We start from the raw sequence: 27,975 nt of genomic DNA, 5'->3' as shown, positions 1-27,975 counted from the left end.
AAACTTAAAATGTATCAAATGAGGAATTCACTCTCAGGCCCATTTTGTCCTTACATTCTTGCAAAAATAACTCCATGTCATCCCTGAACACAAAATGAAATAGAAAGGGCTCTCTGGAAGCTTCTGACTGTTCCAGGAGATTGTTGCGGGCCTTTTCCTTGTGGTCTTCATTCATTCGAATGAAAAGAGGCTCTTCCACTGGACCCCTGAGCAGATGGCTGTTGGAATGGAGCCATTTCACAGCTTCTGTCATGTGCCGGATTATTGGGAGCTCCTTCATTACAGAATATTAAAGGAAAATGTGACTTTATAAATGTGACATATAAATGTATTATATGTTAAGAGATTATATATACATATACATATATATATATATATATATACACACCGCCTCACTGCTGCTAAGCGTAGCTTGTTCTTCACATGGAAGGGACTCTTGTAGGGTTACTGCACTGGAATATATATATCTTGGTTAATTTAAAATTGATCAGAAGAGGGTGCAAATGTAATGGTGGGCTGGAGTAAATGTCCAGTATCTACCTTTCAGAGAAAACCCCAAAGTTCTCCAGAAGAATAAGAGCCCACCATCTCTGTATGTTTGGAAAGTCGCACTGAAAGACAAAAATAGAGAAATCTTGATATTTCAACTGCTACAACATCATAAAGGTAAATTACTTGGACTGGTAATTACTTACAGATGTAAAATCAAAGGGTGCTCCCAAGACAAGATGTAGAGCATACTGGAAAACAGCAAAAATTAAGGAACATTATCTCTGTAAACGTCAAATTAAAAAAATTTCTTCCTTGTTCCGTATTTAACAACTTTAAAAAATTAAAATAAAAACACCACCACACCAATCATTGGTTTAATTATATCAAAACAATGTCTTAATACAATAAAGTATGACAACATATTCAAGCTTCAATAAGATGATAAAGTTATGCACAAATTAACTATTTAGCAGATAAATGCTGAACTTAATATATTTTTCACCACATGATGTCAAAAACGTTAGACAACGTTACACAACTCACCGTGCTCTCCGCCATGCTTGTCTCATTGTCAATAACTCCGCCCCTCAATTCAGGTTCTGGCGCTGGGGTTCTGAAACTGGTGGTGCTGCGGGTCTGCAGCTGGATATATCTCCAGTTATGTCTTATAACATATGGCAGGTCCTAACAGAGCAAGTTAACCTTGATGACACCAGCAATTAAGTTCTACACTCACAATATCAAACACATTTGTCTCATATCACTGAGCTGAGAACAAATTAACCACAACTGGTTTATGGCAGGATTGCACGACCAGACACTTGTGATAGTTTTTGTTGATTCAGTCAGCAATTTGTGAGCGAGTTACTGATAGCGACTTTTGTTTTTTATATAGAATGGGCAGTCACTCAGTCAGAAAGAAAGAAAGAAAGAATGCTGGCAACTTCAAATCGTGGTAGAGCGCAGACAGCTAATTGACTTGTTTCTAAGTTTCTAAAATGGTTAAACTCAGACAAACATTTAAATAAAGCTTAATTGTTTCAAGTGGAGAATATGAACTTCAAAATAAACGTCTTTTTGCCTTATTATGGATTTGGGCAGTTGTATTGGGGTTGTGCTCAATTGCATGTTTATGACAGACACAAAGGCACATACAGATTATTTTTCGTGTGAAATGCATGCTAGAACTAATTTGTTTTGTTTTTCATCCATCCTCTATCTCTCTCCCTCCCTCCCTCTCTCACCCACACAGACTGAATCTGGTAGAAATGTTCTGTGATTATATGCATTTGACAGAGGCATGAAGCCGTATATATCTTGCCGTAGGAGACCCACAGAAACGTAAGCAAGCTAATTAAGCGAAATTGCTTGAGGGGGTGTAAACCTTGCAGATACATTGCTTCCAATTTGAAGACAGCTGCATGTTTTATTCATGTAAAAGCTGCATGAATATGGAAAGATCTGTCTCTTCTCAAGAGCAAGAGTAAAGTGAAATAGAACTGCATCTTAAGACAACTCTAAAGCTCAATGACAACTGTAATGATAATTATAATGCTGATGATTATATTGATGCTGTTAGTGGGGGTTAAGATGATGATGAAGACAATAAAGACAGTGGACTTTTTCCCGGGAAACATCATAACTATACTGAGGCCTTGTAAAATGTTTTATAGTCATCGCAGGGCATTAATGCATATGCGTATGTTGTAATCTCAGAATTAAATTGCATTTGATTTTGCCCATTAGCGTATTACATGCAAAATTTCACCAAACCTACTTGCGCCAAGACTTAGCACATGCTTTCATGAAAATACCAAAACTTCATGGCCATGCCCACTGAATGACTTAAAGCTATAAGACTATATTACCCATCATATATTCATTGATTTGTTTAGGCTTGCTTTTGTCAAATAAATAATTGTAATAATGAAACACACTTAGCTTCAGGGCTTTATTTATTTATTTATATTCTGACAAATACATAAAAAAAAATTATTAAACAACCAAAGAACTTGAGGTTGGATATAATTTTTTTGTTGTTGTTGTCAAAGCAATGCTGTTTACAAAAATGTATACCAGCATGTCAAAACTTTTGATTGATGAAAGATAAAAAAAAATAATAATATTGGGCAGTCTACTCAGCATTCCATTCTATATGAATGCTGTTACTAGTAATGAATGTATTTTAGCTTCTACATCCAACAGACTTTGATGGAAAATATTGATAAAAAAAAATGCAACAGAAATCCATGATTCTTACAATTAATCCAATTATGTATGCCACAGATCATTTAGTCACTAAGCATCATCAAACTACCACATCTAGAATTGGTCTGATGAGATGGCCATAATTTATTAGTATAATGAATAATTTCTTATATATATATATATATATATATATATATATATATATATACATAATAGGAGCGGGGCTGAAATGTTGGCCTTGATTTTCTAAGTTGGAAAATGAAGCAGAAGAGGAAGAAAAATTCATAAAAAATGTTTACCCTCTAATTTTCTTCTCACTTAAATTCACCCCACCGTAATCCACAAATCATAAATAAGTATCAAACATCACATTTCTTCCATCTTCTCTCTCTCCACACACACACACAATTTCGCAATCTTATTGAAATAGCCTCCAGAGGAGAGTTTTTCATCAAACTGGAAACAGTCTAGAGAAATCAGACTGTGATTTTGCACAGATCAATCAATCACTCAATCACGTTGTCTGCTGTCCTGTCCTCTACTGGTCTCTCGTACCCCATCCTGGAAAAGACACAGAACATTTGTTTGATCTCGACAAAATGTTTTTCTGCTTATCAGTGAAAGCAGCTGTGCATCCCAGACAGCATGTAGCCAGAGAGACTGGACGGCCCCTCTGATGTTTTCATTGCTAAAGCCAGTGCACATTACTTGCTTTGTCTCGCATGCGGGCACGCGCTCGCGCTCTCGCTCTCTCTCTCTCTCTCTTCCCCTTTCTGTCTGTCTCACTCATTTCTCTCCTTTCTACAATTTCAACTAATAAAGCATGAAAATACTCCATGATTTATTTTCCCAATTTAAGCCAACTTGTTCCGTGATGAAGTATGTGTGTATGCAGTATGCAGCAGTGTGTGTTTGGCTCTAGTCTGTGCTGCATGGTGATGCCATTACAGTAAACAGCATCTGGCAGACACACTTCATAACCCCTTTAAACTGCTGGAGAGAGAAACAGATTACTAAGCTGTAATGAGCTTGTGTGCACATTAGCACCTTGGGCTGTGAGTATACCTACTGTAGTAGACTGTGTGTGTTTTTGTGTAACAAATGAGACCCAAACTTACCCTTTACCCTGTCAGTAACCCTATCCAAACCATAATAAGTTAATCTGAAACAAAGCCCCAAAGCCCATGAACGGAAAATAAGGGATATGGTGTAGTGCAACGGTCACCAATTAGCGGACCACCGAACATGGTTCCATCCGGACCGCAAGACATCATGACATCAACTGACCCATCTCACCGTTTCTGCATTCAAGTGATCAGCACGACAAAACAATGGAGCTCTGCGCATCTCAAGCACTCATCTCTAGATAGCACTGATCTTATAGCGCTGTATCCTTGAATATTTTTCTCTATTACCGAACACGCTTCATTTAAACCCTTTTGTGCTCCACACGCATTGGTAGACGTGGCACCGCGCACAGATTTGCAGATGCGGTTATTTTAACAACAGTAGGCCGTAGCAGAAAAATACAGTGAACCGCGAAATAGAAACTGGCGTCTTTCACAAAAAAAACAAGATAACAAGAATGAAGCAAAATGTATTCAGCTTCAAGTGTCTGAAATGAATCTGTCCATTCAGTTAAACCAGGTTTTTGATAATACAACGTGCTTCCAGAGCACCTTTAAAATATTACAGCTTTTTTTTTTAATCTAAAATTACTGTTTCAAGTCTATCACAAACAGATTATGTTTGTGGAAATTAATCAAAGATGCCATCATCTCTGGCATAGATGGCATGGAAAAACAATCAGAAATGTTATACTAGTAGTATAGTGGAGCTCTCATGAGAACATTTCCATTATTTGATATTTATATCCCATTTATAGGCCTACTTAAAGGAATAGTTCACCCAAACATTTTAATTTGCTGATAATTTACTTACCTTCAGGCCATCCAAGATGTAATTGAGTTTTTCTCTTTATCAAAACAGAATTGAAGATTTTTAGGATTTCATTTCAGGCCTCCTCCTTTAAACAATGCAAGCGAATGTACTCCATTTTTTGACGCATATTTTGGATGCATCATAATAATCCACAGGACTCCAGTCGACAAATAAAGTTCTTCTGAACCCAAACGATTGATTATTTCTAGAAACAAAACAATACTTATATACTTTTTAAAAACGAATATTCGGAACCGTACATCTCTGTGACGCACACTCATAAGAGGGATGACGTAAGCTGGATGGTAAGGTCACGCGTCACGTGGAGGAGGAGGTTGGCAGGAAGCGTGTCATTCTTTACAAGAGAAGGAGAGCTGTACAAAAGTTTAATTGGCTATAGATTTGTATTTGTATAAGTGTATTGTTCAAAATGGTCGTTTGGCATGTGTATCCTGGATGCTTCAACCTTCAGAAAAATGCACGGCGGGAAAAATATTAACTTTTCATCGATAGCCTATACGTGATCATGAGGGATTAAAGCTCTGGCTTATTGCACTGAATCTGGACATCAGTACACCCCTACATTCTCTCAAATATCGGAGGGTGCGCAGTGAACATTTTACCCCTAAGGATTTCAGACCATCGAAAGAAACAAAGGGTCGATATCTGAATTCATCGGCTGTGCCCGTGCTGTTTTTCCAGCGAACTCTGGTATGTGTGAAAACTTTGTCATTGTCATGCCTCCCTCAGCTCTCCGTTCCTCGTCACCCGAATTCTAATTCACCGCAGCTGCACACAATTCACACGCTCATCACTGCCTGCATAAATAACTCACCTTCACGCCACTTCACTGTCAAGTCTCACCCAAAGGATGATCATATTCACACTTGGTTTCACCAACTACAACTTGTGTGGCTTGAATTCCTGACAGTCACATAATATGAGCCTGTATATTTCTGCTAAAGAAAAAGCACAAGTAGATAACGCAAAAGCATTGCTACGAAAAAAAAGTATGGTTATTTACTGCAGTAATGTTTATTTAATTATTATTTGGAAATTATTTTATTTTATATTGTTTTGAAATGGTTTTGGACTGTTTTGGTTTGTGAACAGCACTTGGTCTTTGGTCTGTGCAAGTTTCTCTTGTAAACAATGACGTGCTTCCTGCCTCCTCCTCCACGTGATGCGTGACCGTACCAACGAGCTTGCATTATCCCTCTCATGAGCACGCATCACAGAGATGTATGGAAGCGAACATTTGTAGTTAAAAAGTAAAAAGTATTGTTTTATTTCTAAAAATAATCAATCCTCTGGATTCGTATGTATTATTTTGATGCACCCTAAATATGCATTTTCATCAAAAAATGGAGTACATTCTCTTGAATTGTTTAAAGTAGGAGGCCTGAAATGAAATCCTAAAAATCTTCAATTCTGTTTTGATGAAGAAAGAAAATCAAATACATCTTGGATGGCCTGAGGGTGAGTAAATTATCAGCAAATTTTAATTTTTGGGTAAACTATTCCTTTAACTTTAGCTAACATTATTTTACTGGGAAGGAAATGTAGAGATTGGACCTCTTGGACCTTTAATTGAGTAGGCCTACCCCTGGTGTAGTGGTTAAAGCCCAAGGCTGGTAACAAGAAGGATGCAGCTACGCTGAATGCCCATGAGTCATCCCCATTGTGCCTTTGAGCAAACCACTTATCCCTATGTTTCTCCAGGGGAACTGTCCATGTAATACATTGTCCCCAAATAGTATTTGGGCACTTACAATTTTTTTTAATGTTATTGCATGATAAATATGAATCTAAAAGAAACACATTTGCAAACATGTAAAGGCTTAAATAAAACTTGATTCAGTCATGGACAGTGGCTCCAAATGTTTAAAATTAGCGTTCTTGAAATAAAACTACCATGTAATCTCAACTTAAATGCATTAAGTTGAGACAACCTAATAACTATTAAATTAAATATGTTGGATTAATTCAAATGAGTCACTGATTGACTAATTAGAATAGTGAATGCTAGCATGCTAAATGCTAATGCTAACACTATGCTATGATTAGAATAGCAACTATTCAATGAGTAAAACAATATATTGCCTTCATCAATGTACCTGTCCTCAAGATAAGCGTAAGCTTCACACTTCACCATGATGGTAACCCCCAAAATGCAGAAACTCTTATAAATCAAAACATTAAACACTACAAGAGAGCAAAGGAGGATTCAGTTAAACTGACAAAAGTGAAAAATATTTATTTTTTGAGTGTAGCTTGACCTTTGCTCAGAGCTAACATTTTTTTAAATTACTTTCCCAATGTGATTTTTAGTGGATGTATGAAAGCAGATCCCCTCAAGTTCACACAGATGCCCTAACAGAGTAACCACAAATGTAGCTCATCATATAAACTATGGACATATTTGACAACCAGAGTGTGTCAAAATACTTTTGTCTTTTTTTGAAAAAACCCCAAATACTAACAAACCTAACAAACCACCCAAATACTTCTCAGGGCCACTGTGCTTTCTCAATTTCTTGCATACTAGAAAATTATTTGCTTACTTCATTTGTGTGTCATCATCTCTTCCTCTCAGTTTCTCGGGGAGGTCCCGGAAAATGCTGTGGGTGTGGTGGTGGCTAATTTGACAGTGAGGGACAAGGATCAGCCTCACACACCCAACTGGAACGCTGTTTATAGGATTGTGGGAGGAGATCCAATGGGTCATTTTGCCATACGCACTGATGAGATCAGCAATGACGGCAGGGTCATGGTGGTTAAGGTGGGTGTGTCTACTTGGTTACGATGCATGTGAATTTTCAGATCATCTAAAGTGCTTTAATGAAAGAAAACCTGTCCTTTTATGTTATGAGTTAACAAGGTTAATGTCACAAATTTGCTTATTTGACGACTGATGATGAAATTTTGTGGAATCTTAAATATTTATTTTATTATGTCACTGTAATAATTTTATCACTCACATGCAAGCAACAGCGAGAGAGGAGCTGGCTATTTTATTTATATGAAATGGGGGTAATTAAGTGGAATTACATCACATGGTCTTGCCGAGTACAGTTGTAAGTATGTCATGTGGAGAATTCCCATGGTAGGTCCTGCCCAATGGGAGAGGAAGCTGCACGAACATGGTGACTGGGTTAGAGGGGTCTCTGCCCAAGGAAGACGCAGTTTGCCAAAAGGAAAAGGAACACATTTGTGAACACTGCTGGGAATCAACCATCATGTTGTCTGCTGTCTTGTCCTTTACTGGTCTCTCGTACCCCGTCCTGGAAAGGACACAGCACATTTGTTTGATCTTGACAAAATGATTTTCTTCTTATCAGTGAAAACAGCTGTGCATCCCAGACAGTGTGCAGCTAGAGAGACTGGACGGCCCCTCTAATGTTTTCATCGCTAAAGCCAGTACACATTACTTTGTCTCACACACTCTCTCTCTCTCTCTCTCTCTCTCTCTTCCCCTTTCTGTCTGTCTGTCTCACTCATTTCTCTCCTTTCTACAATTTCAACTAATAAAGCATGAAATTACACCATGATTTATTTTCCCAATTTAAGCCAACTTGTTCCGTGATGAGGTATGTTTGTATGCAGTATCTTCAGCTCACCAGACTGGCTCAACCTGGAGATTGTAGAAAAGGTGTTTGGTGTAACCCAGCCCGCTGCTCTGCAAATGTCAGCTAGAGAGGCACCACTGGACAGAGCCACACTCCTGGTGGAATGGGCTCATAGCCTAGCAGGGGGCTGCACATGCTGAGCCTGGTAGGCAACAGCTATGGCATCGATGATCCAGTGGGCGATCCTCTGTTTGGAGACAGTGCTTCCTTTCCGCTGTCCACCAAAGCAGACAAAGAGCTGCTCAGAGATTCTAAAGCTCTGCGTACGATCCAAGTAGATGCGTAAAGCGCGCACCGGACACAGCAACGCTAAAGGCTGGGTTTGCCTCCTCCTGGGGCAGCGCTTCCAGCTACACCACCTGGTACCTGAAAGGGGTGTTGGGAACCTTGGGCACATAGCCCAGTCGGGGTCTCAGTATCACGTGAGAGTAGCCCGGACCGAACTCCAGGCACGTTTCACTGACCGAGAACGCTTGAAGGTACACTAACCTCTTGTTTGAGGTGAGCGCCGTCAGGAGGGCAGTCCTCAAGGAGAGTGCCTTAAGCTCTACTGACTCTAAGGGCTCAAAGGGAGCCCCACGCAGGCCTTGCAGGACTACGGAGAGGTCCCATGAGGGAACGAGGCGAGGTCTGGAGGGATTAAACCTCCTAGCATCTCTCAGGAACCTGATAATCAGGTTGTGCTTTCCTAAGGACTTGCCGTCCACTGTGATGTGGTGCGCAGCTATGGCCGCTACGTACACCTTCAAGGTGGAGGGGAACAGCCGTCCCTCCAACCTCTCCTGTAGAAAGGAAAGCACTGAGCTGACTGCGCATCTCTGGAGGTCTTCGTGTCGGGAAGTACACCACTTAGCGAACAGACGCCACTTCAAGGCATACAGGCACCTCATAGAGGGGGCCCTAGCTTGAGTGATGGTGTCTACCACGACAGGTGGTAGGCCACGGAGGTCTTCCGCGTCCCGTCTAAGGGCCAGGCATGGAGGTTCCAGAGGTCTGATCATGGGTGCCAGAGGTGTCCCTGAGAAAGAAAGTCCTTCCTCAGGGAAATTTGCCTGGGAGGGGCTGACGCAAGGAGCATGAGGTCCGAGAACCAAGTCTGAGTGGACCAGTAGGGAGCCACTAGGGTGACCTGCTCCTCGTCCTCCCTGATCTTGCACAGGGTCTATGCAAGTAGGCTCACTGGGGGGAACGTATACTTGCGTAGTCCAGGTGGCCAGCTATGTGCCAGCGCAGACCAGAGCGGGTAATGTCCGAAGCCCTAGCCTGCTGAGGTGCACGCATCAGGTCCCTGTGTGTACACAACACATCCCGAGAGTGAGCTGTGATTAGCCAGTCATCGGCGTAGTTGAAAATCGGACGCCCACTTCCCTTAAAGGGGCAAGGGCAGCCTCTGCGACCTTCGTGAAGACATAAGGGTACAAGGACAGGCCGAAAGGGAGGACTTTGTACTGGTACACCTGACCCTCGAATGCAAACCGCAGGATGGGTCTGTGTCAAGGTAGAATCAAGATGCATCCTTCAGGTCTACTGCCGCGAACCAATCTTGGCGGGCCGGAGCCAGGGAGGCCATATTGACGGGGTTTGAGCCCTGTGGCGGTGCTGAGTCGAGAGACATCAAAGCACTTACCTGACTCCTGGTGCTCACCAGCAGATCGGTCGAGGGGGGGAGAGGAGGTGCTTCGTCCCCGCGGTCTGTCGAAACTGTCCGGTTTGGGTACTGTGCCACAGCTTGGTGCACCGGGTGGGGGAGCTGCCTGTCAGAGAAAGAGAAAAGCCGGTGGTCATGTGGATGGCAGAACACACCGGTTATGTAACCCAGGGACTGAGGAAACTGCTCTTTTGTTGAATGTTTGGGTACTGCAGCTACTGGAGCATGCGGCAAAACAAAAGTAAAAGGGAACAAAAGATTATCCTCCTGGCCCACCGAGGGATGGAGTGGTCTGCCCTGGGTCACCCGTCTCAGTGGCGGTTTGAGGGCAGGCTGGAGAGGAGCCGGTGCAGCTGCCACAGAGGGACGCCCTTGGCAACGAGCAGACAATGTGCGGGATCTTGAGCTGCTGGGCAAAGATCCTGCATCAATCCCTGGGCGGAACTACCCTTGTGCAGTTCTTTCAGCGTCTTGGCTTGGTGGACCAGCAGGATGGCATGCAGGATGGAAGCGGCTTGTCCGGTGACGCAGTAGGCTCTAGATGGGAGCTATTATTACACACTAAAGGAAAGGTTAAATCCCAAAAAGCATAATAGGGCCTCTTTAATAATTCAATTATTTTAAAATAAAACAATAACAAATATTTTAATATGGGAGGTATAATGAACCATTAACCTGAACTTTAGCTTCTCAAATTTTGTTTGGATTATTATTGTATTTTCATTTTACCCCAAAATTTGTTTGATATCAAACTACACTCACCTAAAGGATTATTAGGAACACCATACTAATACAGTGTTTGACCCCCTTTCGCATTCAGAACTGCCTTAATTCTACGTGGCATTGATTCAACAAGGTGCTGAAAGCCTTCTTTAGAAATGTTGGCCCATATTGATAGGATAGCATCTTGCAGTTGATGGAGATTTGTGGGATGCACATCCAGGGCACGAAGCTCCCATTCCACCACATCTCAAAGATGCTCTATTGGGTTGAGATCTGGTGACTGTGGGGGCCATTTTAGTACAGTGAACTCATTGTCATGTTCAAGAAACCAATTTGAAATGATTCAAATGATTATCCTGCTGGAAGTAGCCATCAGAGGATGGGTACATGGTGGCCATAAAGGGAAGGACATGGTCAGAAACAATGCTCAGGTAGGCCGTGGCATTTAAACGATACCCAATTGGCACTAAGGGGTCTAAAGTTTGCCAAGAAAACATCCCCCACACCATTACACCACCACCACCAGCCTGCGCAGTGGTAACAAGGCATGATGGATCCATGTTCTCATTCTGTTTACGCCAAATTCTGACTCTACCATCTGAATGTCTCAACAGAAATTGAGACTCATCAGACCAGGCAACATTTTTCCAGTCTTCAACTGTCCAATTTTGGTGAGCTCTTGCAAATTGTAGCCTCTTTTTCCTATTTGTAGTGGAGATGAGTGGTACCCGGTGGGGTCTTCTGCTGTTGTAGCCCATCCGCCTCAAGGTTGTGCGTGTTGTGGCTTCACAAATGCTTTGCTGAATACCTCGGTTGTAACGAGTGGTTATTTCAGGCAAAGTTGCTCTTCTATCAGCTTGAATTAGTCTGCCCATTATCCTCTGACCTCTAGCATCAACAAGGCATTTTCGCCCACAGGACTGCCGCATACTGGATGTTTTTCCCTTTTCACATCATTCTTTGTAAACCCTAGAAATGGTTGTGCGTGAAAATCCCTGTAACTGAGCAGATTGTGAAATACTCAGACCGGCCCGTCTGGCACCAACAACCATGCCACGCTCAAAATTGCTTAAATCACCTTTCTTTCCCATTCTGACATTCAGTTTGAAGTTCAGGAGATTGTCTTGACCAGGACCACACCCCTAAATGCATTGAAGCAACTGCCATGTGATTGGTTGATTAGATAATTTCATTAATGAGACATTGAACAGGTGTTCCTAATAATCCTTTAGGTGAGTGTAAATTAATTGTTGAACCGCCTAGTTGTTTTTTTATTTGCTCTTTGGAACCTTCACTCAAACTCTCTCTTTAACTGAGACAACAAGAGTTAGTATCTGAAATAAAAAAGTCATGTGTGGATGCATATGCCAGACACATCATCGGAGGTGAGCTTCCCTCCTTACAGGACATCTACACCAGTCTGTGTGTGAAAAAGCTTGGAGAATCATCAGAGACAACACATGGAAACACATTTATATGATATGTGGTAAACCTCATTGTTCATAGCTCTTGTATCATGAAATCATGATGTTTGGTGTCAAGACGTGCAAGAGGCAATGATGTATAATTATGGTAAACAACAACTTAAATTTCGATCTGTTCATCATACGGTGATCGTATGCCTTCAGAAGACTTTGAGAATTATGCGCAAGTCAAATGGGATACTTTTATTTAAGTTACTTTCAGCTGGTATTGTCTGGGAATTAACAATGCAAAATGCTAATCTGTATTCTGCATGTGAGTTTGAGACATTTTGGTTACTAAATAATGACAGAATTTTCATTTTTGGGTTGACTATTCCATTAACCCTATTTGTGTGTTCCTTGACCATTAGAGTTTGAGAATGTGCCACATTCTCTCCATACTGCATAAAAGAAATGCTGGTGAAGGAAAAAATTCTTGCCTCTGCCAATTTGAACATTTAAAGAACCTAACAACTGTAATATCTTTGCCTCTCTCCTCTGATGGGTGTTTTGTTGTGTGTTGTTCATACGGGCAGCCTGTGGACTATGAGCGCAATGGAGCCTTTATGCTGACAGTGGTGGTCTCAAACCAGGCTCATCTGTCCAGTGGCATACCCTCCTCCCTTTCCTCCACGGCTGGGGTTACTATCACAGTGCTGGATGTCAATGAAGCCCCTGTCTTCCCATCCAACTCTAAAATCATCCGTTTTGAAGAAGGAGTTCCTGCTGAAACCACCCTCATAAACTTCGCTGCACTGGATCCCGACCGCTTCATCCAACAAACTATCAGGTAGAGAGAAATGTCTAAATGATAGAAAGTGCATTTGTCTGTCAGTTTAAAGCTGTCTAGATGTCGATCTGACTGGGTGACTGTGTAACTGTCAATCCAAAATCCATTTACACTCTCACTCACACACACACACAAGTGCACTTGCACACATCACCTCAGTGATTGAAACCTTATTTTTGTCCTGAAATTTTTTAGCTAAATATAAGTCTAATTAAAATAATGTTATGTAATTTTTTTTTATGAAAGATTCAGAGTTAAGTGTCTTTGAATGACTCTAAAGCACACATTAGATAAGTGACACATCTCAAGACCAAAAGTTCAAGGGTTATACAATCACCTATTATGATTGAATGCTAATTGTTTTCAAGAAAAAGACATAATTTGGGTACTCAGTGTATTTTATTGCTTTTCAAGTAGAATGTCCATAAATGAAAAAAAAAAGAAAGTAAAACCTCGCTCTGCATTAAAAAAAAATCTGCATTCCCTCTCCCTTTGCATTTTCTTTTTGAAGAAGTTTAAAACACAATGTGTAAAACTTCAGTTTGGCTTTACGGTGGCTGGAACAGATGCTGAACCGCTGCCTCAGTGTGTCATGTGCTCAGATTTGCTGGCAAATGATAGCATGAAGCCATGCTACAAGTTGAAGTGACATTTAAAAACCAAACACCCAACACTCAAATACAAATCTGCAAACACACAGTTGCTAAATTAGGAAAACCTCACACAATTGTCGAGGCGCTAATCTTACCTGATGCCAAAGATATCTGTCAAGTCATGTTTGGAGAGAATTTCGCACAACAGATTGGTGACATCCCCCTTTCTAACGACACTCATATCTGCCTCATATCTGACATGGCAAGTGACGCTAAGGAGCAATTGCTTGCTAACATCATGCAAAGCCAGTCCTATGCCCCGCAGCTTGATGAGACAACTGATGTTTCAGGGCTAGCACAGTTGCTTACCTATGTCAGATATATAAAAAAATGTAATATTGAGGAGGACATTCTTTTCTGTCGGTCTCTTCCAGCACACAACTGGCGAGGCAATCGTTGAAGTTCTGGATGGTATATAAGGGAAGCAGGCATGTCATGGGATAAATGTGTTGGGATATGCACAGACGGGGCCCGTTCAATGACTGGGAGGGTTAGCGGTCTTGTCACTCGTGCCCAGCATTTTGCATTTAGTATGATTCATCGTGAATCTCTCGCATCAAAGCAAATGCCTGAGTCTGAGCAAATTCTAAATTTTTACAGTAAATTATACTGCTCAGAAAATGACCCAAATCAGAAAGACATCAATTCATTTCTCAACAGTATCAATCTGCCACAACTAAGTAGACATCACATAAATCGTCTAGGTTACTGTTGAAACCTGCATTCCCTGATGGAGGGAACGAGACGTTATGTCGAATGAAGCGACACTAGGGGACTTTCTTGAAGGCCTCGGTTACCTCTGAACTTGAGAAAAGGCCAATGAGAATTTGGCAGACAGAATTTGCATGTCCTTCCCCCGGACATACAGGTATATAAGGAGGTAATCGTGCATCTGTTCATTCAAGTTTTGCACTGAGGAGCAGAGAATAAGGTTTGGCCATTACATTGGCTCGGTTCAGCGTCGTGGCCGAGAGGACCCAACATCTCGTTCCCTCCATCTGGGAACGGAGGTTACAACATTAACCTAGACGTTCCCCATCTGTCACTCATTTTGACGTTGTGTCGAATGAAGCAACATTAGGGGTCCCTATTCAATCACGCCATGCGAGCTGCTGACACAGGTGTGGGCAGAAAGTTGCATGCCAAAGCAACAGGCTGCGTCAGACTGCATGTACCCTTCACAACGGCCCATAAAAGTTGTCATAAAATTTTCAGGTTCCCTGCATCACAGAGGAAGGGAACAAAGTGACGTGCCAAGCATGGGAGTTCCTCCACTGAATTCGTGGACTAGAGGGCTAGGGAGAAAGAACTTCCAGGGAGCGCAAGTTTAGTGGACTCCCTGGGCGAAAAGAGCACACATGATCACCTCGGTGGAGGGGAAAGGCAAGCGGAACACCCAGTCAGACGTTCCGCATTCCTGAGTTCTACGTGCTCGGACCTAAGAGAACACGGGATGAGATCGACTCAACCCAGAGATTGTAAAAGATCGTAAAGGTATTGGGTGTTGCCCAGCCCGCTGCTCTGCTGCTCTGGATGCCACTCTTCTCGTTGAGTGCCCACAAGGGAGTGGGCAGGGCCTGGGTGTGATAGGCCAAAGTGATGGTGTCAAGGACCCAGTGGGAAAGCCTCTGTTTGGAGACAACGTTCCGTTTCCGCTGTCCACCAAAGCAGACAAAGATCTGCTCAGAACATCTAAAGCTCTATACACTGCATTACACATAGGTACGCAAAGCACGCACCGGACACAGCAACGAAAAGGCTGAGTCTGCCTCCTCCTGGGGCAGCGCTTGCATGTTCACTAGGAAAGGGTCGTAGGAACCTTGGGCACGTAGCCCGGTCGTGGTCTTAGGTCAACATGGGTGTCTGCCGGACCTAACTCCAGGCAAGTGTCACTGACAGAGAATGCTTGGAGGTCCCAACCCTCTTGGTGGAAGCGAGCGCGATCAGGAGGGCCGTCTTCAAGGAGAGGGCTTTGACCTCCACTGATTCTAGTGGCTCAAAGGGTGGTCTTTTATTTCAAAGCTCCTAGAGAGAGTTGTGTATCATCAGTTGAATTCCTATATCAGTACGTCCAAATTTGTAGATGCTTTTCAGTAGGGTTTTAGATCAATGCACAGTACGGAAACTGCACTGTTGAAGGTCAGCAATGACCTGTTGAAAGTTCTCAATACTGGTTCCTATGCAGTGCTTGTTTTGTTAGATTTAAGCGCTGCATTCGATAGTATCGATCACAGTATTCTGTTACATCTGTTGGAAAAGGTTGTGGGTATTCAGAGTGTTGCCCTGCAGTGGTTGGTGTCTTACCTCAAAGATAGAACCTTCTCAGTGAGCATTGGGGAGTTTTCTTCTTCGTCAGTTCTCCTATTATGCGGTGTCCCCCCAATGTTCCATTTTGGGCCCTCTTCTCTTTTCACTTTATATGCTCCCCTTGGGTGCCATTTTTGAGAAATATAAGATCTCCTACCATTGCAATGCTGATGATACACAATCTTATCTACTAGCTAAAACTGAAAGTAGTTATCCTTTGGACGCACTTTACGACTGTTTTGAGGAGATACATTTTTATCTGGCTAAAACTTTTAAATTTTACAGCACTTTGGTGCAACTCTGTTGCTTTTAAATGTGCTATAGAAATAAATTTTGACTTGACTTGACTTGGCCTGCAGAAATGAGAGCACTGACCCAACTGCGCATCTCTGTGGATCTTCAGATCGGGAAGAACCACTTTGTGAACAAGCGCCACTTCAGTCCGTAAAGTTGCTCATTGCACACAGTGCCCCAACCCTGTTTAGAGGCATCAGTGGTGACCAGAACACGTTGGGCCATGCCATCTCGGGACTCGAGTCTGAAACCAGTGCTGAAGCGGTCTCATATGCATCAACCCCAGTGGTGCGACCGCCGCGGATGATGCCATATGCCCCAGGAGCCTCTGGAATTGTTTTTGAGTAACCGCTGTGCCTGGCTTGAATAAGGTGAGGCATTTCAGCACCGACTGCACACGCTCGTTGGTGAGACGCACTGTCATTGAGACTGAGACTAACTCCGTGTCAAGAAAAGAGATGCTCCGAGATGCTCTCTCGAGTGTCTAATCTCAGTATGTAAGACCTCATTTACACTTTTCTAGTTTTGCTTTTCTTATATCACGTAGCACAAAGACTTTGTCACAGTTCTATCGTTTGTTAACTCTTTGTTTTTACTTCATTATCGCTAGACTCATGTTTATTGTTTATTGGTTGTTGTGGTATTTGTTTTTATTAAAATAAAATCATTTGAATTGATTAGACTTTGTTGTTTGATCCCTCTTTTATGTTACAGCTTTAAATGAGCTGGTCATGACATAAATTTGAACGCTCGTCCGAGATTGCCACATGTGTAAGTAAATGCATAATGTTTTCAGTGAATTCACCTGTGTAATGAGTAGACTAGAGTGTCCCCAGCTGGATTTAAAATCCTTCCATTGTGGCACTGTTTGTTATTTTTGTTTGTTATTTTGCCTTTCTTATTTTTGTATGTTATTCTGGATGGAGGTTTTAAATCTCTGTCGGGTGTATGCTTCGGGCTTTAAGTTCAGCATTTAATGCCGCCCCGAGTCCGGTACACCTTTGAAGAGCAGGAATGTTTAGTAAGTTCTGATTATAGTTAGAAACTGGAGTCTTCCAGTTCATTTAAGGTGACAATTTGTTGTATTTCCATATCTGTGTTGTTTGTGATGCCTGCCGAGTAAGTAGATAATGTGAGGAATGACTTGTAGTTAAGTCTTTAATTATCTTATAACTAAGGTGGGATTTGCACCCGGAGGATGTATGTGTGACAATCCCTGGCGAAGTGGCTGATGGGATTTGTATTTCCAAAGCTCTAGTTTAGCAGCTTCTCACACATGTTTGTATTGCTGTTGTGTTTGCTCTGTTGCCTCTTTTAGCAGAAATATCATTGGTAATGGAGGATTTCTTTGTATTTCCTTTGGAAATATTATTGGAGAAATGTACAAAGGAAAAGCTTTTGCAGATTGCCGAGTGTTTTGATGTGGTGGTAACCAGTAATGATAAGAGGCTTAAAGAAACTCTGATGAAAACTGTGCTCAAGTTATTCATTCTTAAGAGACTTTAGTCTCTCCGCTTTTTGATACTGACAGGAATGCAAAGTTTAGTGATATGTCTTTGCAAGAGAAACAGTTGTGTGTTGATGCGGATAAACTTCGTGCTGAGCGTGATGCTTGTGCACTAAAAGAAAAAGAGTTAGAAAATGATTTTGAGATAAAGAAATTACAACAGAAATTAGAAGTACGTAAACTGGAGTTACAGTTTGAAAAGGAAAGGGAGGAAAGAGAGTTTTAGCTGAGGAAACTTGAGTTAGAGCTGAATTCACAAACAGTTGAAATTCCAATTCACGTGCCATCTGTTGAACCTGTGCTTGCTGCACCTGTTTTTGATGTTTATAAAAACATTAGACTAGTGCAGCTGTTTTTAGAGAAGGAAGTAGAGAAGTATTTCCAACAGTCTTTGAAGTGGCCTAAAGAGTTTTGGACCTTACTGTTGCAATGTGTTTTAGTAGGGAGAGCACAGGAAGTTTATTCAGCACTGACAAAGTGCTGAATACACCAACAAAGTGGTGACTATGAAATCATTAAGTCTGCTATTTAAATAGTACTTATCTTGAGTTTGCTAGAGAGAAAGATAACCTGTTTGACCGCTGGTGAACCTCAGTAAATGTAACCACTAAGGAATAGCTTCGAGAGCTGATTATTTTGGAAGAGTTTAAAAACTGTGTTCCAATAACCGTTGCTATATCTTAATGAGCATAAAGTAAGTCAATTGTCAGATGCTGCTCTTATTGTATATTAATTTGTTCTTGCTCATCAAGTTTTTGTTAGTCACTCAAATTATCTGAGTAGGTCTAAATTGAGTGTCTCTGCTAAAAGAAAAAGGATGGTTGTACGGCAGAATGTTGTGTCAAATTCTGCTGACAATACCTCAGTTACACGCACAAAAGGTGAGATGGTTTGCTTTTATTGTAGAAAGCCAGGACATAAAATGTCAGACTGTATTGTTCTCAAAAAGAAAGAGAAAGTTGTTAAACCTGTTGGTTTAATTTCTACATCAAGTATGAATCATACTCCTGCTCAATTTAATAAGCAGATTGTATTCTTCGTGATACTGGTGCGGGCAAGCACTTTTGCCCTTGTCTGAACGCATTTACTGGTCAGAGGGCTTGAGATGGGAAGTTCCTCTACACAGCATTTAGCTTAATTCCAAACTTGTGTCAGGCGATGAGGTAGTTGGAGTTCATGTTATGCTTCCTGTCCCTGGTGTCACATTCATACTCAGCAATGATTTAGCCGGGGGAAATGTTAGACGATGGTGTTCCAACTATAGTAGTTTCTGCTGTAGAGAAATTGTATGGATCTTCTGACTGTCCTCATTTATTTCCTGCATGGGCAATAACTCGAGTGATGGCTAAGAAAAGTATGTCAGATGAAACAGAAAGTGTTCTTTGTGATACTTTTATTGCATCTGCAAATTACTCTTAGCCAGAACCTAGGACTGTGTGTACTGAAGTTGAAGATGTGATCCTTGTGCATGAGTTGCAGTCTGTTGATGATCATAAGACGGATTAGTCTGATTCCATATTTGAAAGTCCATTTATTTGTGATGACCATGTTGACACTTGTTCTTTATCTCCACTTTATAGTGTGACTTGAGATAACCTTATTAAAGCACAGCAGGCGGATGATACTCTTGTAAAATGTTTCTCTTTAGCTTGTGAAGTGGGAGACAAAATTTCGTCTCCCTTATACTTCCTCCAAGATGGATTGCTTTATAAACCACAACCCATGAGCTCTGAATTTTCACTTGATCCTAAGATCCAAATTGTGGTTCCTCGTAATTTTCATCAAGCCATCTTACAGCTATCACACCAGGGCATTGCTGGTCATATGGGGTACGAAAAACATATGATAGAGTTCTGAGGAAATGTTATTGGCCTAGAATCAAGCGAGATGTGATTCACTATGTACGGTCCTGCCATACTTGTCAAATGACTGGATAGGCAAATCAAAAAGTTCCACTAGCTCCTCTACAGCCTATTGCTACAGTTACCACCGCTTTTAAACACCTGATTGTCAATTGAGTTGGTCCTTTACCGCGATCCAAGGGTGGAAATGCTTATTTATTCACTGTAATGTGTCAGTCTACACATTATCCTGCAGCTTATCCTCTGAGATCAATTACTACCAAAGCTATTTTAAAGGCTTCAACGAGTTTTATGTCTATTTTTGGCATCCCAAAAACCATTCAGTCTGATCAGAGCTCGAACTTTATGTCTCGACACTTCTCTACAGTCATGCGACAAATTAAAGTTAAACACAATATCCCAAGTGCTTATCACCCTCAGAGTCAGGGAGAGCTGGAAAGATTCCATCAGACTCTTAAGTCACATTTGAGGTCTTATTGTGTTGAACTTGATTGTGACCGGGAGGAAGGACTTCTTTGGTTGTTGCTAGCTATTCGTAAGGTCGTACAGGAGAGCATAGGTTTCAGCCCTAACAAGTTGGATTTTAGAGGCCCAATTGCTGTCTTGGCAGATGAGTGGACAACTTCTGACCCTCCTGAGAATGTTTTAGACTACGTAAGTAGTTTCCGTTATCCACTCTATGAAGCTAGAGCTATTGCTCTATGAAAATTAGGTAAGTCTCAGGGAAAGATGCAGAGGTTATTTGATCGCAAATTCATGTCTAGAAATTTTCAATTTGGTGATCAAGTGCTGGCGTTGTTACATGTTTTGACTAGTCCTTTTCAGGCTAGGTTTGCTGGACCTTATATGATTGCGAAGTGTTATTCTAATAATAACTATTTATTAAACAGGTTTGTCATGTTAATTTACTGAAACCTTATGTGACTCCAATACCTTATTTGTCTGTTGATGTTGTGACAACTACTGAAACAGTTGATCCAAGTGTTTCAGAAGTATCTGCAGAGATTGCTGACAATCCAGAGGAGAGGAAAGGTCCTTCTCGAGGAGAAGTGGAAGGGCAACTTAATAATTATGAAGTTCTTGCTAACTTGGCTCACCATTTGTCTCATCTGTCTGAGTCAGAGAAGACCGATATAATTAAGTTAGTACGTTTGTTTCTCTCTTTATTTTCAGATGTTCCGACTCGAACTCATGTCATTGAGCATGACATTGATGTTGGTGTGGTTCAACCAGTAAAACAACATGCATATCGAGTAAACCCTGTAAAAAGATAATTACTCCAGAAAGAAGTGGAGTATTTACTTGCTCATGACTTGGCAGTACCCAGTTTTAGTTCTTGGAGCTCTCCATGTATTTTAGTGAGTAAACCCGATAATTTGTATCGTTTTTGCACCTACTACAGGAAGCTCAATTCCTTGACAAAACCTGATTGTGACCCTTTGCCTAGAATTGATGATTGTGTTGACCGTGTTGGCTCTGCACAATTTGTCAGCAAATTTGACCTCCTGAAAGTTTATTGGCAAGTTCCTTTGATAATGCCAAATCTCTGTTGGCTAATGCTCTTGTATTGGTTACTCCTAATTTTGAGAAGCCTTTTCTACTTACAGTTGATGCTAGTGCTTATGATGCTGGCACTGTTCTTTTACAATAGGATTCTAATGGAATTTAACATCCAGTCAATTATTTGTAAAAAAAAAAAATTAAATTGTCACCAGCAAGTGTATTCTATGGTGGACAAAGAGGCTTTAGCCCTTATTATAGCCGTTCATCATTGAGGTCTATTTGAGTTCGGTTTGTGGTCCTATTATTGTATATACTGACCATAATCCATTGACATTCTTAGATCGAATGGAGGGTAAGATGTCCCATTAGTGTTGGGTATCTTTTCTTTTTTCCCTTTCCTCCTTTCTCTCCTTTTATTTTCTCTCTGATGTCCTAGGGCCCAGAATTCTGAGAGCGAAATGGAGTGGGTTTATGGAGATAAGTATCAATGCTATTGTACATTCATATTTAAATGGTTGTTTTGTATGTGTGCAATGTTTTTTTTTCTTTTGTCGGTTCTTTAGGGAACCTCCTTTTGGAGTGGGAGGTATGAAGACCCTGAGTCTCCTCTTGATTCTATTTGAGCATAGCGGGAGTTTTTGATTGGTTCTCCCCATGTTAATTGATCATTAGTAAAAGTATATAAGAATGTTGTGGGTTATTTGGGGAAGAGACTCTCTGTGGGATAGTTTTTCTTAGGAGTGGCTGGTTTCAGTATGTAAGATCTAATTGACACGTTTCTAGTTTTCCTTTTCTTATATCACGTAGCACAAAGACTTTGTAACAGTTATATTGTTTGTTAACTGTTTCTTTTTCCTTCATTATCCCTTTTTTTATTAAAATAAAACCATTTGAATTGATTAGACTTTGTTGTCTGATTGCTCTTTTATGTTACGGCTTTAAACGAGCTGGTCGTGACATGTACCTGGCGAAGCTTCACAGCGGAGCGGACCAGGTAGTGTCGCATCGGGAGGCAAAAGTGCATCCCGAGGCTTTGGTGCTGAGAGAAGGCTCGAAGCATTTACCTCACTCCGCACACCCGACAGGGGGCGGATTAATGACCGAGGAGGAGGTCCCGTGTAGGCGTCCTCTAGACTCGTCAGTTCCGGCCAGCCGCGGGGCAGCAGTCGTGGGTGCCGGAACTGCCGGTGTGTGGCTGGGGGATTTGCAGGCCAGATGACCCAAGAAATTAGGAAATCACTCTTTTATTCAGAATGTTGGTACCACAGCCCAAAGTGATGTTCCTGGACCACTAGGGTGGCCATAGCCTGCCCGAGTGTCCGCGCTGTGAACTTTGTGGCCCGGAGGGTGAGGACGGTCGCAGAGCGCAGTTCCTGCAACACGTCGGTGTCAGGACTACCGAATTGCAGATCTTTGAGTGCCTTGGCCTGGTGAACCTGCAGGAGGGCCATGGCATGCAGGGCGGAGGCGGCCTGTCCAGTGGCGATGTAGGCTTTGGCAACGTGAGTTGTCAGTGACAGTGACAACGTCATCCTACAGGCCTTGGAGGGGAGCACCAGGTGATCCTGCCAAGTGGCGGCGTTTTCTGGACATAGGTGGATCGGAACTGCTCTGTCCACCTGAGGGATTTCAGAGTACCCGTGGGCTGCACCGCCATCGAGGGTAGTGAGCGGATGAGTGAGGAGATCGATTGCGGGCAGTGAAAGGTGCCCTCCATGACCTCGTCAGCTCAACATGCATGAAAGAGACCGGTTATTGAATGAAAATGAAAGGGATGAAAGGTACCGTGGGTACCGTTGGGACTCACATCAATTAGCTTTACACTGCACCGGGAGACTAGACAAGGATGCCCATTCTCCCCCTCACTATTTACCATTTTTATTGAACCATTAACAGCATCCATCCATCAAAAGGAATTCAAACACTAAATATACACCACAAACTCAGCCTTTACGCTGATGATTTTAATCATTACAAGAAACGATTAAACTCATTGATTCATTCTCTAAAATTTCGAATACTCAATCAACTGGAGTAAATCTTCTATTCTTTCATTACATTCTAATAGCTTGGATGTGTCATCCTAGACACTACCTATCCCTCTATGCACCAATCACGTCACATATTTAGGCATTAATATTTCCCCCAGGCTGTCAGAGCTGTGGACTTAACTTTACTCCGTTATTGAAATCAATAGATGATGATCTTCAATGCTAGAATAATTTACCACTATCCATTATGGGCAGAATATCAGTAATTAAAATTACTATACTCCCTAAACTAAACTATTTATTCTCAATGATTCCAACACAACCCACCCTCACATGGTTTAAATCTCTAGATTCAATTATTACCAAATTTTACTGGAAAAATAAGATCCCAAGAATTAAACTGACTACCCTACCGAAACCAAAAACACAAGGAGCGCTAGTTGCATGTAATTTTTACCATTACTTTCTGGCCAATCCGCTTCAAAATATATACAAATGGATTCATCCTAACCCATCAGAAAACATATGGTTAGATGTTGAACAAACAATTTGTAAAGACATTCACATTTCAGACTTACCCTTCTACAGTCAGACAATCAAAAAACCCTCCTGTTTTAAAATGCCAAGAATAGCAGCAGCTCTGACAGCCTGGTGGAAATTTCATCAGATTACAAGCACCCCTCTTGCACCATCTAAATACACACCCATTTGGAATAACCCCGATGTTACAGTTAACAAAAAGCCACTTAACTTACACACATGGGCAGAAAAGGGCATCACACAATTTCAACATATCCTCATTATAATAACCTGGTCTCTTTTTCCCACTTGGTCCCGAAAAACAGCATCGGGAGTAAATTATTTTTAGAATACCTACAAATCAAATCAAGTCAAGTCAAGTCAAGTGGTTTTTATTGTCGTTTCAACCATATACAGTTTAGTACAGTACACAGCAAAACGAGACAACATTCCTCCAGGACCATGGTGCTACATAAAACAACAAAGGACCAACAAAGGACCACATGAGACTACACAACGAAATAAAATACCTATATAAAATACCTATATATATATATATATACATATATACCTATATAAAGTGCACGTGCAAACATGTGCAAAAAGTACGGGACAGTACAACAAATTTCAGACAATGAACAGGACAACAGACACAGTGCAGCGCCGACCAGTACACAGTAGTGCAAAAAGATGACAGTTTCTAAAAATGTAAACATAACATACTATAAGATAGTGTTCTATGCACATAGCAGTTATTTAGGTAGCAGACAGTTATAAAGTGACAGTAATTAAAGTGCAACTCAGGACACGTGTGTGTGTGTGTGTCAAACTAGTCTCTGAGTATTGAGGAGTCTGATGGCTTGGGGGAAGAAGCTGTTACACAGTCTGGCCGTGAGGGCCCGAATGCTTCGGTACCTCTTGCCAGACGGCAGGAGGATAAAGAGTTTGTCTGAGGGGTGTGTGGGGTCGTACACAATGCTGGTTGCTTTGCGGATACAGTGTTTTTTGTAAATGTCTTTAATGGAGGGAAGAGAGACCCCAATGATCTTCTAGCTGTCCTCACTATCCTCTGCAGGGTTTTGCGGTCCGAAACGGTGCAAGTCCCAAACCAGGCAGTGATGCAGCTGCTCAGGATGCTCTCAATAGTCCCTCTATAGAATGTAGTGAGGATGGGGGGTGGGAGATGTGCTTTCCTCAGCCTTCGAAGAAAGTAGATACGCTGCTGGGCTTTCTTGGTGATAGAGCTGGTGTTGAGGGACCAGGTGAGGTTCTCCACCAGGTGAACACCAAGGAATTTGGTGCTCTTGATGATCTCCACAGAGGAGCCGTCGATGTTCAGCGGAGTGTGTTCACCTTGTGCTCTCCTAAAGTCAACAACCATCTCTTTTGTTTTGTCGACATTCAGGGACAGGTTGTTGGCTCTACACCAGTCCGTCAGCCGCTGCACCTCCTCTCTGTATGCTGACTCGTCGTTCTTGCTGATGAGACCCACCACGGTCGTGTCATCGGCGAACTTGATGATATGGTTCGAGCTGTCCATTGCTGCACAGTCATGAGTCAGCAGAGTGAACAGCAGTGGACTGAACACACAGCCCTGGGGGGCCCCAGTGCTCAGTGTGGTGGTGGTGGAGATGCTGTTCCCGATCCGGACTGACTGAGGTCTCCCAGTCAGGAAGTCCAGGATCCAGTTGCAGAGGGAGGTGTCCAGGCCCAGTAAGTTCAGCTTTCCAATCAGGTGCTGGGGAATGATTGTGTTGAATGCTGAGCTGAAATCTATGAACAGCATTCGAACGTATGAGTCCTTATTGTCTAGGTGGGCGAGGGCCAGATGGAGGGTTGTGGCGATGGCATCGTCCGTTGAACGGTTTGGACGATACGCAAACTGCAGTGGGTCTAGTGAGGGGGGCAGCTGGGTCTTAATGTGCCTCATAACGAGCCTCTCGAAGCACTTCATGATGATGGGTGTAAGTGCGACGGGACGGTAGTCGTTGAGGCAGGACACTGAAGACTTCTTTGGCATGGGGATGATGGTGGTGGCCTTGAAGCACGTTGGAACGACGGCGCTGCTCAGAGAGATGTTGAAGATGTCGGTAAGAACATCTGCTAGCTGGTCTGCACATCCTCTGAGCACTCTGCCAGGAATGTTGTCTGGTCCAGCAGCCTTCCGTGGGTTGACTCTACGTAGAGTTTTCCTCACATCTGCCGTGGTAAGACAGAGCACCTGGTCGTTGGGAGGAGGGGTGGTCTTCCTCGCCATAACGTCGTTCTGCACTTCAAACCGAGCGTAGAAGTCGTTTAGCGCATCTGGAAGGGAGGCATCTTTGTCACAGGCAACTGATGTTGTCCTGTAGTTGGTGATGGCCTAGATGCCCTGCCACATGTGCCGCGTGTCACCGCTGTCCTGGAAGTGACTGTGGATTCTCTGGGCGTGTGCGCGCTTTGCCTCTCTGATTGCCCGTGACAGTTTGGCCCTAGCTGTTCTTAGGGCTGCCTTATCGCCTGCTCTGAGGTGGAGTCTCGGGACCTCAGCAGCGTGCGCACCTCCGCAGTCATTCACGGCTTCTGGTTGGAGCGTGTGGTGATGGTCTTTGAGAAAGTGACATCATCAATGCACTTGCTGATGTCATCTATCCAATCAATAATCGACACTCGGACAATTAACTTAGACCTTTCCCCTCTAATCTCAGAGCTAATTAATATATCCTCTCCAAAATATATAGAATAATATAAAAATCAGACAACACATTAAGCCTACCAAATGCTAAATGGGAATCAGACTTATCCATTGCTCTCGATGCTGATTTCTGGACACAAATGTGCAAAAAATATCTACTTCATGACAAAAAATGCCAACCTGCAACTTATAAAGTACTTCGTAGATTTCACCTAACTGGACGGAAGTTGTTTAAAATGGGATTTACCTCAGAAACCTGCTCACATTGCACTCAAAATTACACAGACACCTATGTTCATGCCATTTGGCATTGCACCCCAGTTAAACTTTTTGGGAAATAATCACTGAATAAATGTCTCCCGCACTCTGTATACTAGGTGACATATCTATCATCAATTTAAACAACACAAACAGTCAATTACTCCTAGTGGCATTAACTATCGCCAAGAAAACTATTCTCATGAACTGGAAATCAAGGAACACCATACATATTGCATCTTGGAAAAACTTACTAATAGGTTACATCTCCATGGAAAACTTGTCCACTTCCATTCAAAACAATACTCTAGAATTACACCCCTCTTGGTCATCTCTCATTACCTTCCAACAGACATGGATCTGCTGACCTTCTTTGTCTGAAAATAACCACAACGATACACCTCCATTTACATCCACATATGATTGGGGGGGATTGGGATTGGGAAGAGGTAACAATACAGATTAATATTAAACCTAGTTAAATACAAATATTGGTATGTATGAATGTATGTTTGTTTTCCTTGGTTATTTTGTATTTGTTACATGTAAATACTGTCACATTCTTTGTTTGCATAATAATAAAAAAAAAAGAAGTGTCTACTGTGACTAAGGTCTATAAGCCACAATAGGCTAAGGGTGTTCTTTTGAGCAGCTGCTTTCAGTGCGGCAGTTTTAATTATCTTTAAGCGTTATATAATGTTAGAATGTGTGTTTTGTTAATAATGTTATTAAAAGTTATTATAAAGTGATATATATGGAATAAATTATGCTCTCTGAACTATTTTTAATAGTTTCAATAGGCCTCTTGTTACGGGTGAGGGGAAATCAGGAGAAGGCAGACGGGAGGTTGGATCTAAGTGCGGCTTTATTTACAGCGATAAGTGAATAAAAACACAGGAACAAATGAAAAGTCCACGATTGGAAGAAAATCAAACTCAAACACAATATAACACACAGCTGGTAGGACATACAGCGAACATCCACGAAGGGCAGGGGTATCCTCGAACGAACAAGGGGAACAGAGAGAGAACAACGAGAGAACATCGGTATGAACATGAAACGTCAACGAACGACAAAGGAAAGGGAAAACAGGCGGGTTTAAATAGACAGACAAGGTAATAACAAAATCACAAACAGGTGCGGACAATAACGCTGTGACAGTGGTGATGAGGGCCGGGGAACATGGGAAATGTAGTTATACACAGACAGTGAAACACGGTGTGGACAACAAGGAAAACGTGACATGGAGCGTGATAAGTGACATGTGAAACAGAAAACACGGGGCAGACAACACGGGAACATAACGCCTCTATGATTATGTCAGACATTTAACAGGTTGATAATACACATCCTCACATGCTTAACACACATCTAAAGCCTCAGAAATGTGGCATATAAAAATGTAAACTATCATCAGATATGCAATATGAATCTTTACTGCTTACATTTTAAACCCACAATTATATAAATAGTAAATAATAATCTATGGCTTCAAAATCATCATATCCCATAT

At 41.9% G+C, this 27,975-nt stretch overlaps 2 protein-coding genes across 2 annotated transcripts in view; one reads left to right on the top strand and one right to left on the bottom strand.

The window, feature by feature from the left end:
* Nucleotides 1–27,975, bottom strand: part of LOC127633040 (chemokine-like protein TAFA-1) — a 588,934-nt gene that overhangs the window by 60,503 nt on the left and 500,456 nt on the right. The window lies entirely within an intron of this gene.
* The window catches only part of LOC127633033 (cadherin-4-like), a 389,224-nt gene that overhangs the window by 347,476 nt on the left and 13,773 nt on the right, over nucleotides 1–27,975 (top strand). The window contains exons 10-11 of the mRNA XM_052111894.1: nucleotides 7,238–7,423; nucleotides 12,641–12,894. Of these exons, the coding sequence (XP_051967854.1) occupies nucleotides 7,238–7,423; nucleotides 12,641–12,894 (440 nt within the window). The remainder of the gene's footprint in view (nucleotides 1–7,237; nucleotides 7,424–12,640; nucleotides 12,895–27,975) is intronic.

The sequence above is a fragment of the Xyrauchen texanus genome, chromosome 39, assembly GCF_025860055.1.
Source record: "Xyrauchen texanus isolate HMW12.3.18 chromosome 39, RBS_HiC_50CHRs, whole genome shotgun sequence".
Classification (NCBI taxonomy): Eukaryota; Metazoa; Chordata; class Actinopteri; order Cypriniformes; family Catostomidae; genus Xyrauchen; species Xyrauchen texanus.
The sequence above is the reverse complement of the archived record's forward strand: the minus strand, read 5'-3'. Positions and strand labels throughout refer to the sequence as shown.